Here is a 17,731-nt window from a genome sequence, read left to right as displayed (position 1 = left end):
AAAACCCAGTCTTTTAAATCAACAATCAAAATGTCCCAGTTAGCAGGTATTATGGTAGGAGATGGCATCCCAGGCTGTAAAGCACCCATACTTTCCATAATTGCATTAATTTTCATTAGGTCATGGAGTAATCTCCATTTACCTGATTTCTTTTTAATTATGAACACAGGAGTGTTCCACGGACTTGTAGATGGATCTGTATGTCCTTGATCTAATTGTTCCTGAACTAGGAATTTAAGGGCATTTAATTTTTCTTTTTCAAGAGGACACTGAGGAACCCACATGAGTTGGTCAGTGAGCCACTTCAAGGCTAATGTAGGGTGCTTTACACCCTCCAGCACAGTGGCCCCTGTTAAAAGTCTGTTCCTACCTGAACTTCCCACGCTGACAAAACGTCCTTTCCGCACGTTTAGTGGCGCAGCAGTGACATAGGGACAGATTGTGGCTGTTTGTCCCTCTGGATTCTTGACTAAGAGCAGTTTACTTCTTTAGTAACTCTGTGTGGTGCCTCCAAGGCCAGCAACTGCAGATCCTACAGCTGTGGTAGGCCAGGACTAGGGCCATGTGTTAGCAGATATGATGGTGACATCTGCTCTGGTGTCAATCATCCCACTAACCTTAATGTGGGATGGAGTTGCCCAAGGCGTTGTAAGTGTACAAACCATGTTTGGTCTCCGATCAGAAACTACCTGAGTCCAATACACTTGAGGCTCTCCCACTGATCCAAAGCCTCCATCTCCTCGCAGCTTTGAATCTGTTTTAGGAACGCAAGACTTAAAAAGAATGTGTTGGGCAATGAGAGTTTTAGCTAGTGAATCGCAGATAAAAAATCAAACCCCACAACTTTATAAGAAGTTGTAGAGACGGTATGTTTATTGCAGCACTGGACGCATGCAGGGATCGTTCCCTTTCAAAGGACATGCACACCCCTGCGCGTGCATGTGTGTCCCTTGCTAGTTTACATATGCATAGAGTTTCACAATAGGTTCATGCATATTCATTCTACTGATTTCGTGTTACAACTTGCAGTTAGTCCCTGTACAGAGAACTCTATAATCCCTTTGTCCATCTCTTGCAGACTTAGCTTTGGATTTTTCTTTGTTGCAGAGGTCAAGGGGTCTCTCTTATCTCTTCAGCTTGGAAAGGGGCCTCTTTTATCTCTTCAGCTTGGAGATTCACATTCTTTCTCCTTGGCTGAGGCAGTTTTACAGGCACAGCAGAGCTAGCAGACCAAACAGCATATTTTACCTATGTTAGCAAGCTACTACTAATTCAAAGTGGCATATTTCACCTAAATCCAAATGGATTTCTACTCCATTAAATTTCTACTCTGTTTCATTCCCCCCTTTCCTACAAATAAGTAAATTCTTTTACTTAATGTAAATCTCTATGATATGCTTTACCATGTACATTTGATAAGGAGGTTAACACAGCCACTCATGGTAGTATTCTCCAATTCCAAATCAGCAATATAAAAGATAATCCTAAACTTACTCCAAATAATGTCAATAAAACTACAATGGGGTGACACAACATATTAAAAATCCCATTTGCAGTTGGTGACCATCCAAAGATTACATCCCACCAGTGATGATATGCATTCTGTTTTATTCTTTGCAGAATTCTGGTTATTTCTTTGGCATCATGATGGACAGTAATTTGGGTTTTCTCTCCACTTTTTTGGATTTTCTTCAAAATCTCTAATAGGTCTTGGTGTTCAGTTAATTGTTTTACTAATGTGCGGTCCATTCCAATAGGAGTGGGTGATAGTTTATGGTACATCATTGTGTAATTGGTTTTAATCAGCTGGTGGGATGTCACTGGGGCCAAATATGAAAAATCACACCTGATAATATTAAAAAAATTACAAATACAAAAGTTAGAATGCTTTCTAGTAGACAAAATAAAATCATTGTTATCGATTTTTACAATAGCACAAGCAGTTCTCAAGCATATACAACCTTTACCAGTATATACAAGCACAGTTTTCTGATCAGTGACTGGATGAATCTCAAAGTGGCAAATACCTTGTTCAGTGTCAAGACACACATCTTGAGCATTAATGCTATTGCCTTCACAAATGAATCCTAGTTGTTCCCTAGTAACACAAGATTCTAACTTTACTGTTTGCCAATTTTCATTCACCTTTCGTGCCCGCACCCTATGTTCTGAGGGGTAGAGCACTGTTCTTTCATTATTTAATCCTAGTGTGATGATGGGGTGGATCACATAAACAGTGGCATTACATATAATAAGTACAAAGGCAGTGGCCATATTAGAAGCAGGATCATAGGTAAAATTTACCATAGTCCACCAGGAGTGAAACTTTCTTTCTAAATCAATCGCATTATCCCAGACAATCTTTCAAATTTCAGCTGGAAAATCACCTTCACTTCCTTCTTGTATGATCAAAGCTGCTGTTGCCTGCATCTATAACTGTGCTTCTATACAACCAAAAGCTAAAGACACATTATCTTGAACTGTAATAAGCACTTGTACTATTAACTTGTGGTCTTGGTCCCCGGCCTTCTCCCACTTTGGCAGTACTTTTGAAATCTGCCACTGGCTAGTTCCTAATGCCAATAGAGATGACTGTAAAGGCTGTTTCAATTTTGCTAAACCACTTGCTGCAGTGGCTAGCTTGTTCATCAGTATTTCTGAATCAATTCCATTTAAAACCAATCCTGTCCCTAATATCCCAGTTAGATCCCTTCTTATTCTGCTCCTGAGGTGTACTTGTCTTTGTAACCATGTTGTCCAGCCCTCAAAGGATGTCCTTAAGAAAGAGGAGCAGGCTGGCTGGATTTCTGAGATGTTAATTTGCATTAGCAATTCAACACGTTTGAGAGACCACTCTGGACTGAACAACAGTTGTTGTTGACCCATATTCCTCACTACGTATGGGCCTATTTAATATACTTTAGGTTCAAGTTTGGTTTGGGTCTGAACTGCTTGAGTACTAGTGTGAGTTTTATGAGGTCTTGCTGTTGTAAAAGGTATAACATCGATTTGGAATTTAAATGAGAGTCCAACTTCATCACGAGCCCACAGACAAGTCACTTCTACAGGCTGTATTAATGTAAAATTACACCAACAATCTGATTTACATGGGCTATCACAAACCTCCCGGTACCTGTATACAGGAGAGGCGGAGACACTAATTTGATCCGGTCTCTCATGAGTGGTCCCATTGATCACCCAGCATCCTACCCTAATTTCTTCTCCTCTGATTCCTTGAAGTGTCCACAGTTCTTGTTCCTGCCACTCCTGCTCTTCATATACCTGATTCCTGTGGATTACTACAGTGGATAGGTTCAAATCTTTTACCTCAGAAGGTTCTCCCATGGATCCAGTATACTGATTAAAAGCCTGGGACCAAGGCCATTCAGCATCGGTTTGGACAGAGGTAATCTCTAATTCCAAGACTACAATTATAATTATACACAAAACAATTCTGTAAATGAAATTACAAACTACCCCCGGCCGCAATATACTCATTTTGCCCGAATAAGTTTTAGTCTCAGTTTGTCTCCTGGTGTCACTCTCCAAGGGGCTTCTGGGGCTTTCTTCACTCGAGTGTGGTGGATCCAGGCATTCTGCTCCTTGACCTTGATCGCGGTGAAGGTGGTGAGAAGCACCTGGAATGGCCCTTCCCACTGTGGTTCCAAAGTCTTTTCTGTAAGAGACTTAATATATACATAATCCCCAGGTTTTATGTTATGTACTGGTCCATCTAGTTCCCTGCTCTGAGTTCCAGCCACATGTTTTTCAATATCTCTGAGCTGTTTACTTAAAGCCACCATATAGGTGGCCAGTGTTACCTCCCCAGTGTGGGTGGACATTCCCTTTTGTATTCCATATGGCCTTCCATAAAGCATTTCAAAGGGACTCAGCCTTTCTTTAGCTCTAGGTTTAGTTCAAATTCGCAGTAGTGCCAGTGGAAGATCTTGGGGCCAGGGTAGATTAACTTCCTGTCCCAGTCTTACAATTTGCTGCTTAATCAGATGATTCATTTTCTCCACCTGGCCACTCTATTGGGGGTGGTATGGAGTATGGAGTTCCCAATCCATGCCCAGGTGGCTACTAATTTGTTGTACTATTCTGGAAATGAAGTGTGATCCCGTCTGAGGATATTGTGGCTGGAACTCCGAAGTGTGGTATTATTTCTTGTAATAATACCCTGGTCACTTCTCGAGCTTTGACAGTTCTGGTGGGGAATGCCTCTGGCCACCCTGAAAATGTATCAGTCAACACTAATAAATACTTATATCCCCCTTTCCTTGGGAGTTCTGAAAAGTCAATTTGCCATTGCTGTCCAGGTCCATGGCCCCTCCCAATCTGACCAAGTTTTGGTCTGGGCGTATTCTTGGGGTTAGTCTGGAGGCAAAGATCACATTGTTGGGTCACTTGGATAATAGTGGCATATAGATTCCTGGCAACGATCCTTTCAATCAAATAAGTGTTCAGGGCATCTATTCCCCAGTGTGTTTTCTGGTGCCCCTCCCTTACTAGTGACTACAACAAGTGGGAAGGGATTACCAGCTTCCCTTTAATGGTGGCCCACCCCTCTTGGTTATATTCCCCTTTTTGATCTTCGATTAGTTTTCTGTCTTTCTTATTGTATTCTGGCTTACCTTCAAGGGAAATTTGTCCTTTTGGGATTAGAGCTCCTTCAATAGTTACCTCACGTTTTGCTGCTTCCTTTGCCTCTCTATCCGCCAGCTCATTTCCTTCTTTCAGTTCTGAGCTCACTCTCTGGTGTGCCTTAATATGCATAATTGCTACCTTTTCGGGCAGCTGAACTGCTTCCAGCAGACAGATTATCTCTTGTGCATGTTTAATGTTTTTTCCTTGTGAAGTCAGCAGTCCCCTCTCTCTCCAGATGTCTCCATGTACGTGCACAACTTTGAATGCATACCTCAAATCTGTGTAAATGTTTATTTTCTTTCCTTTGGCCATTTCCAAGGCATGGGTCAGTGTGATTACCTCGGCCTTCTGCGCAGAGGTGCCTGTTGGTAAGGGTCCAGATTCTATTACCTCTCTGCATGTGGTGACTGCATATCTAGCACGTTGCTTTCCACTGGCAACGTAGCTGGTCCCATCAGTGAATCAGGTCTCTGCATCGTCCAAAGGAGTGTCCTTTAAGTCTGGGCGTCTGGAGTAGGTAGCTTCAATAGTCTCCAAGCAATCATGGTATACTGCTTCTCCTTGATTTCCACTGCAAAAAGAAGCTGGGTTGACAATGTTAGTTACCACTATCTCTATATCAGCTTGTTTTACCATGATGGATTGGTACTTCAGGAATCTCTGTGGTGAGAGCCAGTGGCCACCCTTTACTTCCAGCACTGCGGACACTGTGTGGGACTCTAGCACAGTCATTTTTTGTCCCAGGGTGAACTTGCTTGCTTCTTGAATATTCAGCACTACTGCTGCTACAGCTCTGAGGCAACCTGGCCATCCTTTGGCCGTTGCATCTAGTTGCTTGTAAAAGTAAGCAACTGCCCTCTGGTAGGGACCCAAGTCCTGAGCCAGTATTCCGAGGGAAATTCCTTGTTTTTTGTGGGAAAATAGAAAGAATGCTTTACTTACATCTGGAAGTCCCAAAACTGGAGCTGACATGAGGGCACTATTTAGCTGGTAAAAGGCCCATGTGGCTTCCTTTGTCCACTGGAAATTTCCATTGGCAATAAGAGCATAGAGGGGTCTGATGAGCAGTCCATAATTATAAATCCACAGCCGGCACCACCGTGCCATGCCTAAGAAGGTTCGGAGTTCCTTTATCGTCTAGGGTTTCAGGGTTTGGCGTATTGCTTCCTTGTGAGCCTGCCCTAATGTCCGTTGCCCAGCACTGACCTCGTATCCCAGGTAGATCAGCTGGACTACTTGTGTGACCTCCAAGGGTCTTGCCCACCCCTATCCTATTGATGGGACGGAATGTTGGAGAGACAGCACTGATGCTGTGCCAGCACTGGTCAGCAGTAGCCAAAACACTGGTGTGTTATCAACACCTTTCTGGCTATCAATGCAAAGCACAGCACTGGGAAGGCTGCTATGGGAAAATGAACTCCAGCTACATGAGACCCAATTCAGCTACTTACTGAGAGCAGGAAGGAGTAGGATCAGGCCCTTTTTGAGTGTTCAAGTGTTGCACTTTTTCTCAGGTCATAAATGAGAGACTTTGATATATACTTAATAGGAAAGTGATATTTTAAAAAGATATCTCCTATACAATTTCCTTGAGACTGCCAATACATCTCTTCTTTACTGGAAATTAACCTGAAATAGAGCTTGATAAGTTTTAACAATGCCTCATTTGTGAGAGAGGGCACTCACGGGAGCATGCTATGATTACTTAAAAACCAAAGGGAAAGTCAGAGGGAGGAGCTCATTATTCAAGGGACAATTCCCTTCCCCTTCTCTGTATGTGTTGAATTGGAGCCAAGAGCAAGAATGCCAAGTATGTCTGGGCTTCTTCATCCTCCTCCCCCCCCCCTTGTGTCTGTGCACTTTACAGCTTACTGCCTCTTCAACTCTAACTACTTTAACTGATAAACATTATCTTGCAAAAACCAAGAGTCTGTGTCTATGACTTCTGGTAGAGTATCAAATTTCTGTAGCTGAACGAAATCCAGACAGTGATACTGACTGCACAACCTGCTCTGAAATGCACAGCATAAGCAAATGGGAAAAATTAGGTTTTCCTCTTCATTTCCAGTAGATTAAAGAGTTTCTTAAAAGCAATTTGAGATGCAATATTTTGGACTATAGCTATGTATATATTTCTTTTTTCATGTGATACTACTTCCTACAACACACTTTTCTTGAAATACAAGAATACTGAATCAGTTTTGGAGTTTGAGGGAATGTGGCTTTATATAATTTCCATTTTAAATAGTCATGTATAACACCTTACTTGTAATATCCATTCCAGATTTTATGTATGCAGTCTGTTCAAGTTTAATACTGATAATATGTAATTTGTTTGTATTGCTTTGTAGCTATACCTCTGACTTAATGCCTGAACCAAAAATCAATATCATGTTTACATAAAACCCAAAAGAAACACCCAAATTCTGCAGTGATAAAGTATTGAGAGCCAAAGCTGGGCCTTAACATTGGGAAAACAGAGATGGGTTCAGGTCTGATCTTGAGAGAACAGCATTTGAGACCTTCTTAAAATATAAGAAAAAACAGTTATTTTGCCTTATGTTTTATCATGCCAAGTGGAGATGCAGACTTCTGAAACAGTGTGTGCATGTCTCATTGACTATTATGAATCTGATATCCTGTTTATTGGTAACTGCAGCAGTTTCCATTTCCCAAGAGTTACACCAACATAGCTGCTCTACCAGATTGCTTGGGTTGATGATGAGCTTTAGCATCAGCTCAGTGATGGGAGAAGTGAAAGCAATGAGGTTAAGTGACTTGTGTCTGAATCCGTGGCAGAGTTGAGATTAGGACCAGGGTTTGTGCCACTAGAGTGCACTACTTTCCTCTTACTTATTGAGAGAATGGGTAAATTTGCTGGTAAGTGCAGACTGGTGTGAGGTTTGGAAAATTGCTGCCAGCTTGCTGAACTACTGGGAGTTTCACATTGATCTTAAATGGATGCAACTCTGCTTCTGCAGCTATCATTTACCAAGTAACTTTTTCTTACTATCAAACTTTTATGAATGTTGTGATGGGATGGCAAAGAGGGCTTGTAAACCAGCTCCTTTTGATATTATTTGATATAAAAAGGGTATGACAGAAAGGCAGGGTTCATCATACTTGTAATTAAAGCAAGTTCTATGAGATATATTCTTTGTCGGAAATACAAGATGACTTTTGCTAGATTAAATAAAGGTTATCAAAAATGAGATATGGTACTTTATTTAAGAATGTAAGCCCTCCTTTTTTTCCCTTCACAGGTTTCCACTTGAGTGGCACTGTGACAGACCCTGCAATGCAATCGGAGCCAGAAACTGTTTGCAATGTAGCTATCAGCTTTGATCGTTGCAAGATTACCTCAGTGACCTGTAGCTGTGGGAACAAGGACATATTTTACTGTGCCCACGTTGTGGCACTCTCTTTATACCGGATCCGCAAGCCAGATCAGGTCAAACTGCATCTTCCCATTTCAGAGACACTGTTTCAAATGAACAGAGACCAACTACAAAAATTTGTTCAGTATTTGATCACAGTGCACCACACAGAAGTTTTGCCAACTGCTCAGAAATTAGCAGATGAAATTCTTTCTCAGAATTCAGAAATCAATCAAGTCCATGGTAAGTTTGATGCTGTTCTTTTGTTTCATTCCCTCTCTGTTTTTTTATATTATTTTTTGTGGCACTCAGGAATGTGGCCTCCTCTAGTCCCTTTCAACCTAATTACTTTGTAATTTTTATGATGTTTACATTATGGTGTTGTGGTCAGTTCATCAAATGTTGTTTCTGCCGTTGCTTTTTCCTCAGGGGGAGGACTCCTCACACTCTTCCCCTGCTCCAATATGGGTTACCTCTGTCCTGGTTACAGGAGTAGAGTGCCAGTTTAGCAGTATGTGGGTGTAACAAATGGTATATTCAACTCCTCTCTACATAATTTCTGATACTGTGTTAATGATGGGTCGTTTGCAGTAGCTGCCCAGAGCACACTTGACACCTCAGGCTACAAGATGGCTGTTAAATGAGATAGGGAAAAAAGAGGATGTCACTGTCGAGCAAGACGGGAACAGAGAACTCCAGATCAGAAGGCAAAGAAAATGAGCTCTGATTTATTTCAAATATACCGCTCTATATATAGAGAACATCGAGAAGACTAATTTCATTGGTCTTAGAGTAAAAACATGTCACACCATTGGTGTGCAGTGAATGACGCACAGTGGCAGAGCATATCTATAAACAATGTGAATAACAAGATAGATTAGAGAATTATTTACATTCTTTCCCAACTGTTTCCCAGGCTCTTGCCTGGTTAGAAAACCTTTCTCTTTCTCTCTGACTGAGCTGAGAATATCCACAAGAGGCAACCCTGCAAAGCAGGGTAGTGTTTCTTTTTCTTCACACCAATGACTCAGCTGTGATAACTTATTTTGGGGAAGCACCAGCACAGTCACAACCATCCTGAGGTGGTCACCTCTGGTAATGGGCCATAATGGACTCAATGGCACCGGCAGAATAGGCAGCTGCAATGACTCACAGTATTACATCATTCCATTGTGAAAGCCCCCAGCCTGGGGGAGGTACTGACCATTACCACCCGAACCAAAGCATATATAATCTCTGTTTTTGGGGATTTGGGACAACACCACCACCACCACCACTTGACATATCCAGAGGAGGACCAATACTTCCATAGGACCACTGCTTTTGACTGCAACCTCCACTTGATAGGACTGCGACCATCACCCTGACCAACCAGGTGTTAGGCTGTACTCTGACTTTGTGGGTTTAAGTTAGCTTTCTGTGTATCATTGCATTTATTGTAATCTCTCTATTAAATTGTAACTCTGTCCTGAAATCTCTCTTAAGGTAATTGAGTGGGGTTCATTTCTCCCATCAGTCTGAAATGAACAGGGCTAATGCCTTTATTAATGTTCAGCTCTTTATTAAAAAGATCAGCTGGGCAGGGGGCTCGACACGGAGCTCGCCCCCGCAGTTGTAGCATTCCCAGGTGGCCAAAAGGAAGGAGGCGTGCAGAGTCTGTTGCTGAAGTCCAGAGCAGCAGCTGTCCCTTCTTCTTTCCTTGTGGCACACCGGTGGCCAGAGGGTGAGGAAGCGTGGCGTGCAGAGTCTGTTGCTGAAGTTCAGAACAACAGCTATCCCCGCTCCTTCCCTGGTGGCAGCACCAGGGCTCTCTCTTTTCTGTCTCCCTGCTTCTCACAGCCTAACCTAGTCTATTCTTTTTTAGGTGATGGTGACGGGTAAAAGTCAATCAGGGGATGTGTTTCCCTCTTCCTCAGCTAGGGCATGTGTCTAGACCCCTCTATTGTGTTCAGTTTTTGATTTAGGGTCCTCTTTATCTCCTAAAAATACTCCCATGATCCTAAGGGTTTTTTATTTGCATGTTAGTCCCAGAAGGGCAGTGTGGGGGGGTGGGAGGCCAGTTATCTCCAGGTAGTTTAGAGAAAACAAACAGAGCAATTAGCTAATTAACATTTCAATATTGGTACTTAGCTAGAGTTAGTAGGTTTTTTTAGTGTTGCCATGGGAACTAAGAAGGCCCTGCCCGCATCTCTGGGGAACACGTAGAAGCTGTTCATTACAAGTCTACTTTCATACCAGCACACCCTTCCACAGGAAACAGTCTTCCATAACCTTCTCCAATGTGACTCCTTCTGACAAGGTACAGTTCTTCACAAACTGCTCCAATGTAGGACCCTTCCATGTGGTGCAGTCCTTCAGGAACAGGCTGCTCCAGTGTAGGTCCCCCACAGGGTCACATCTCCTGCCACCAAACCTGCTCCAGCATGGGCTCCACTCTCCACAGGGTCACAGGTCCTGCCAGGACCCTGCTCCAGCAGGGGCTTCCCACAGGATCACAGCCTCCTTTAGGTGCATCCACCTCCTCCAGCATGGGGCTCCTCCACGGGCTGCAGGTGGATCTCTGCACCCCTGTGGACCTCCGTGGTCTGCTTGGACACAGCTGCCTCACTGTGGTCTTCACTGTGGGCTGCAGGGGAATGTCAGGTCTGGCACCTGAACCACCTCCTCCACTGACCCTGGTGTCTGCATAGTTTTTCCTCTCACATATTCTCATTCCTCTCTATGCTGGCCCAAATTGCTTCTGGGCTGTAATTTCTTTCCCTTTCTTAAATATGTTATCACTGAGGTGCTACCGCTTTCACTGATGGGCTCAGCCTTGGGCAGCAGGGGGTTTATCTTGGAGTTGACTGGAACTGGTTCTGATAGACATGGGGGAAGCTTCTGGCATAAGACACCCCTGTAGCTTCCCCGCTACAAAAACCTGGTCATGCAAACCCAATACACCCATAGAAGCTACTGTGGAAAAAAATTAACTCAGTCAAAACCATCATACCAGTCCTTTGTTTACATTTTCTCTTATTAGCACTGTCTGCTTCACAGTGGTTCCTGTTTTTCTTTAATGCTATGCACTACTAAACAGTTGTTATATTTTACCCAAGAGTTATGAAATTAAACACAAGATGAAATTACTTATGTCTAAGCTTTGAATAATTTGGGGAATCTAAGGCATAATATTTTGTAATAAGTAATTTTATCAGCTTTGTTTCTATATAACTACTATTTAGAATAATTCTGAAGACACTAAGTTTATAAAATCAGTTACTATTCTGTTGTGAATCAACATACAACATTATTGGTTTTTAGCTTGGACCATTCAATCTTTGCATAGTACACATGCTTTTAGTTGTAGTTGTTTTCCCATATCTTCTTGATTCTGTCATGAGGTTATATTTAATAAAAAAATATTAATCTACATTTCACTTGTATACATAAATTCATAAGATTTTTATAAAATTAAGTTCAAAAAATTCAGCATGGCTGAGTAAATAATGTGGCATAGTTTCATTTGAAGATTAAAACAACTCTTGTGATACTTCAGAAATAAGGACCAGGGAAGAAATTTACTTTGAAGACGCTACATTCTGCCATTATATTAACAAAAATTTAGAATCATAGAATCACAGAATCATTAAGGTTGGCAAAGACTGCTGAGATCGAGTCCAACCCTCCAATGATCTCAACCTTGTCAACTAGACCACAGTACTAAGTGCCAAGTCCACCTGTTTCTTGAACACCTCCAGGGATGGTGACTCCACAACCTCCCTGGGCAGCCCATTCCAATGCTTGACAACCCTTTCCATGAAGAAATTCTTTCTGATGTCCAACCTGAACCTCCCTTGGCACAGCTTGAAGCCATGTCCTCTTGTCCTGTTGCTACTTGCCTGGGAAAAGACACCTACCCCCACCTTGCTAGAACATACTGTCAGGTAGAGAGTGAGAAGGTCCCCCTGAACCTCCTTTTCTCTGACTAAGCACCTCCAGCTCCCTCAGCCACTCCTGACAGGACTTATTCTCCGGACCCTTCTCTGGACATACTCCAGCACCTCAATATCTTTCTTGTAGTGAGGGGTCCAGAACTGAACACAGGATTTGATGTGCAGCCTCACCAGTGCCAACTACAGAGGGACAATCACTTCCCTGGTCCTGATGGCCACACTATTGCTGATACAGGCAAGGATGCCATTTGCTTTCTTGGCCACATGGACACACTGGTAGCTCATATTCAGCTGGCTGTCGATCAGCACCCTTAAGTCCAGCCACTCTTCCCCCAGCCTGTAGCACTGCATAGGATTACTGTGACTCAAGTGCAGGACCCAGCACTTCGCCTTATTGAATCTTATTTTGGCTTATTGAGTTTGCTATTGTACCCTGAGTAATGTGTGATATAGGCTATTCTTTGCCTATTTTAGTCAAACCCCCTATTTGTTTCTATTTACTTTTCAAGATTAAGTTCTTTATATATGACACCAGTTCTTGAATGTGGTTGCTCAGTTTGAAAGTAGTTGCTTTTAAAATTCCTAATGCAATGATCAAAGTCCTTAATTTTTTTAAAATGCTGCTGCTTCTTATAACTTGGGAGTTGATTATATTTAAGATGTAACCTGCTATGACCATAAATATAAAAGGCTTTTATCCTGTTTTCAAAATGTATTTGGGTGTTGAGTGTTACAAAAGAAATGTGGATGGTATTCCCACTTTTATTACTAATATTGCAATTTAGAAATTTTAGTAAAAGAGCAGGAGTATGTATGCATGGCCATATCTATAAACTGAGTGCAAATAATTTATTTATTGTATTTAACTGTAAATACATGATGTTAAACTTATTTAAAAAACCAGTCATGATAGAAGTCAACAAAGCCGGAGGTCAAAGGAAGGGAGATTAATCTGTTAGTGTCTATAAAGTGACACAATTTGATTACAGGTTTTAATATTTAGTGTATAGTGCTTTTCTCTTTCATAGTTCAATTGGGTACTAATTTATCCTCACAACACCCCTTTAAAGTGCATAAGTAATACTTATCCTCAGTTTAGAATGGGAAAAAGAGATTTGGTCTTGGTACAAAACTGCATTGCAATGATTAAATTCAGAGCTGCCCATGTTCCTCTCCTCAGCCAAGCTGTCCATTTCCTGAAGCCTTGTGCTTGTTTGGGGCTGCATTGCACCCCAAGCGAGGTTGCTGCCTTCAGGTTCACCCTTCAGATCTTCTTGCCAGCTATTGCTAGGACTTCGTTTCACAGCTCCTAATGCAGCTCCCTTATGCAGTCCCGTTGCTTGTTCAGGTTGTGGAGAAAAGCCACACTATGAAAAGCCAGTATCCACAAAGGAGACAGAGGAGTCCTGCAATTTTATTCAAATGAAGAGACAGATTCCACTAGGGCATGCCCCGTGGGGTCTCTCTCAAGATTTTGGAGGGTGCAGCCTCCTTTTTTCCGAAACTCCCGGCTGCATATTGCTCTCTTCCTTTCCCCATTGGCTGAGGTACTAGGAAGCTACAGCCTTCCCAAACAGCCTACCACATATTCTCCCTTGAATAGATATCGTCATTTCCCCCCAAAGTTAAGAAGTTCAGGCTGAGTTCTGCAATAGACTTTGTGCAGACTCATTTGTCCTATTACCCTAAAGTTCAGGAGTTCAAACTGTCTGGTCAAATTGTCTGGGTTCTGTAACAAACTTGTGCAGCTTGATGTTTGTAGAGACATTAAGACCCATTTCGAAGACATTAACACCCATTTCTCCTAAAGACCCTCATGCATCTAGTAAGTTGCAAAGGCATTAGCACCCATCTTTCCCACCAAGATAGTTCCCATCCCAGGTCTTCAGAAGAAAAGCAGCAGTGTAGAAATCCTATCTGTTGCTCAAGAATGATGGGTGTGCTAGAGGAAGAGGAAGCAGACTATATCACTTGGTGTTCACCTTGTTGAGTAATACACCTAAGACCAATATGTTGGTGTGTAGGTGCAGTGCAAGCTGCAAGGTATGCCCTGGGTGGGGGAAATGGTTGGAGCCCCAGGCAATGAGGAGTGATCAGGCACCGACCTGCCTAAGGGCAAGCAGCCCTGTGGCACTGGCCAGTCAATCACCCAGAAAACGTTGCAGAAGCCAATGAACAATGAGAAGACCCCAGACCCAAAACCACCATTGGAATGGGTGCACAGACTGTAGTAAAAGTCCAGGGATTCCTTTGTTCAGGGTCCCTCTCAAGAGGCACCAGTGCCAGCTATTATTGTGCCACTGCACCATGATTAAATTGCTTAAAGGAAGCAGAGGTCTGAGACTGCTATGGAAAACCTGGGGTGGAGCCAGTGAGGAAATCTGGTCTACGTGTGGTATGTGTAGGGAGTCAGGTGGGGCACCCGTCAGCTCACTGGAGCCACCAACTGTGAAGGGGCTTTGGTCCCAGCAGTGAAAATCTCCGGTCAGTGGTCAGACTGGGAAATTTTGTTAATGACCTGACTGTAAGTGAATGTAGTGATCTGGAAAAGTACCTGGTTGAGAGATGTGGAGATGGTCATGTCTCGACCCCAAAACAAGAATAACATGAGCAGTGGGAGCTGAGGCTTCTCCAGCAGCAACATCAGTGTGAAAAACACCAATCACTTGTTTTAAAATTTTTAAAGTTTAATAGTAATAAAATAGTTATAAAAATAGTAATAAAAATTAGAGCAATAAGAATTTGGACAATCAGAGTTTGGACAATAAAGGACAATAAAATCAAAGAATTACAGACATTCAGATGCTCTTGGGCACTAAGCCACAAAAGCATACCTTGCTAACAAACGATTACCCCTTAAAAGCAATAGCCTGTTGCATATTCATATATCTCATACATGATTCAAAAATTCTTTTTCAAACAAAGGATGTCTTCTGCTTAGTTTCTGACCCCCCTTCATCTTGTAAATCAATTTCTTGGCTCCTAGAAGTCTGGAAGAAGTCTGAACAGTCCCGATAAGGAGGCAATAATTCTTCTCTGGATTTTGGTGTCTTGTTGCAATTATCTGTATGTGAATAATTTCTTGGTTTTCTTATCCATTCCTTGAGCTAGTTACAAAAGGTATCTTACATCACATAGTTTCTATTTCAATATTATGCTATAGCCTAAAAACTATATTTACCACACTACTTAAAAGAGATTAATAGAGAATAACTTTCCAACATAACACATATAGTATTCATTTTAATATTTGCGAAAAGCCAATCATATAAAATGCATTTATAACAATCAGGATGCCTGGCTGCTGCCAGGGCTGCAAATGGGGTTTGGACTTGTGCCCAATCTGACATGCCTTCTCCTTGCCTTGTTAGTTCACGGCTATTGCTGAAGACTGTCAATGATACTGAAAGATCAGTGAATTACAAACTGTAGCTAGTGCCTGTTACATGTGTATTGAAAATTCTTTACAGATTTTGGTTTAAAATTTGGATCATACTGAGTGTAGCCTATATATGATCTTGTGAGAAAATATTGCTCTGAGTCAGAAGTACCTGTAGTATTGTGCTGAATAGCATTGTAGAGCTCAGACCCTCAGCTTGATGTCTTAAGCTTTTCTAGTCGTTTTACCCAGTGGCATGAAAATAGCACTGGTTTAAGTATAGCAATGCTGAGCCACTGGGGAAGGTATAGTGCAAACTGACTGATGCCTTTTTCCCAACCTGGAAATGAAACTTGAGATAATTTTAGTAAGAAGGTAATGTGAAAAACGCATATTATATGGCTCTACACAGATACTTACTATATGTATTATGTTATATTGATTAGTTGTGCTGTATTAACATTTTAATAGTATGGTAAATGTAGTTTTGCAGTTAATATAGAAACTATGTATGTGGGGTTTTTTTAAAGGAATGAGATCCTCGCTTCGAAGTAACAGTCACAGAACACCTAAATCTTCCAGAGAAGAGGAATTTATGGTTTTCTTATCAGAAGAAGCTAATTTCTTCAGGCCTTGCTCAGACTTGAAGACGCCGTGGGGATTAAAAGAAGCAGTTAAAAAATAACAGAGTTTCTTGTTTTAAATAGAATGTATGCATTACCATGAAGTATATATGAATATGCAACAGTATATTGTTTTAAAAGTTATTCCTTTGTTCACAAAGCATGCTTGTTGGGGCTTAAGTGCCCGAGAGCATCCGGACGTCCGTAATTCTTTGTTTTTTATTGTCTTGTAATTGTCCTAACTCTAAATTTTTATTACTCTAATTGTATTACTATTTTTATAACCATTTTATTATTAAACTTTTAAAATTTTAAAAACCAAGTGATTGGCGTTTTTCACAGGTAATATAAGAATAGATCTTTATTTGAAGGCCTTCAGGGGCAGTTATGGAAAGATGTCCACAAAAGCCCACGTCCTCCAGGGGTCAGCACATTTTTATAGGTTTTAGGAAATTAGCATAATTGATAAAAAGCACCAATTAGGAGGACAAGTGGTGATGCAATTCCCTCCCCCCCCCCCCCCGCCCCAGGTCAAGTCCCTTTTTCGGAGTCCCCCCTCAGCACTAGCTGTGCTTTGTCCATGAAATGTATCTCAAAGAGTTGTTCTCAGCCTTGATTCCCAGGAAGAACCAAGATAGGATTTGGGGCCATGTGAGAAACGAGCCGCACTTCTAGAATTTTAGGAAAAGGTTTATTAAACCTTGACAAAAATTACAACAAAGGACTGAATAAGGAAAGAAGTTACAACGCTGAGAGTCTGCCCTCTCCCGTGGCTTTACAGCCATGTGGCTCATTCACAAAATGGCTGCTCCAGCTTTTATACCCTTGGTGTTGCATCATGTAACCCTAGCCCCTCCCAAAGTCTGTCAGTTAACTCTTCGTCACTGTCCATTGCTGAAGACTGCTTTCTTGCAACTTGATTGGAGGTCAGGTGTTGCCATGCCGTGCAATGCTTCTATACATCTAAAGAATTGTGGCTATCTTTGCTTTTCATGTTCTTAGGACTTCTCTGAGAGCAAATTTTTACAAATCTGACCATGTAATTTTCCTTCCCTGCCAGTATCCTTCTTTTAATATTGGCTACAGAGGTAACATGATCTGGGATTTAAAAGTGATAGTGTGATGCAATTCAATTTCTAACATATTCTCAAAACCTAACAGAGATAGAGATTACATAGTTGTGACAAGCCCAAAAAGAAAATGTCAAGTTAACTGTTATGTTAGGGTCACAGTTTGGAGACAGGTACACAACTGAACACACCGAGATCATGCAACAACACCCAAGATTTATTGATGGTTGCCCTCTTTTATAGGGGTTTCAAAATTCCCAGGCTTGAACAACTAACTGATTGGTTGAGGTTTCAACACCACCCAGCTCCCTGACCAATGATACATCTGCATTCTGGATTGAATGAGATTGGCTGGGGTCCCCTGTTTGAGTTCAAATCCAACCTATCATTGCCTCACCCGGGGACTTGTTTACATTTAGGCTATAACGAACTAGGCTAGCCAAATTGGGTTACTTATTATGGCCAAATTTGTACAGCCTCAGACTGGCTGTGGCTGTGGCAGTTAACTTCAGTCTTGGGCATGATTAAAATGCCTTACATCTGAGTATGATGATGTACTACCATTTTTTCCCCTGACAGTCTAGATAAGTGCTTTTCAAACTTTTCAGTTAGAATACCTCTTAAAAATATCCAGTGAAGGTGCAGGTTTCTTCAGAAATATGTAGATTGTTAGATACTGCAAGAACTTGTTTTATTTTTG

The 17,731-nt window shown here is 41.7% G+C and overlaps 1 protein-coding gene across 1 annotated transcript in view; it reads left to right on the top strand.

Annotated features, from left to right (window-relative positions):
• Positions 1-17,731, top strand: part of LOC128782885 (zinc finger SWIM domain-containing protein 6-like) — a 294,559-nt gene that overhangs the window by 147,215 nt on the left and 129,613 nt on the right. Inside the window, exon 2 of the mRNA XM_053933391.1 lies at positions 7,911-8,267. Coding sequence (XP_053789366.1) covers positions 7,911-8,267 — 357 coding nt within the window. The remainder of the gene's footprint in view (positions 1-7,910; positions 8,268-17,731) is intronic.

The sequence above is a fragment of the Vidua chalybeata genome, assembly GCF_026979565.1.
Source record: "Vidua chalybeata isolate OUT-0048 chromosome W unlocalized genomic scaffold, bVidCha1 merged haplotype SUPER_W_unloc_3, whole genome shotgun sequence".
Lineage (NCBI taxonomy): Eukaryota > Metazoa > Chordata > Aves > Passeriformes > Viduidae > Vidua > Vidua chalybeata.
This window is presented reverse-complemented; position numbering and strand designations above follow the sequence as displayed.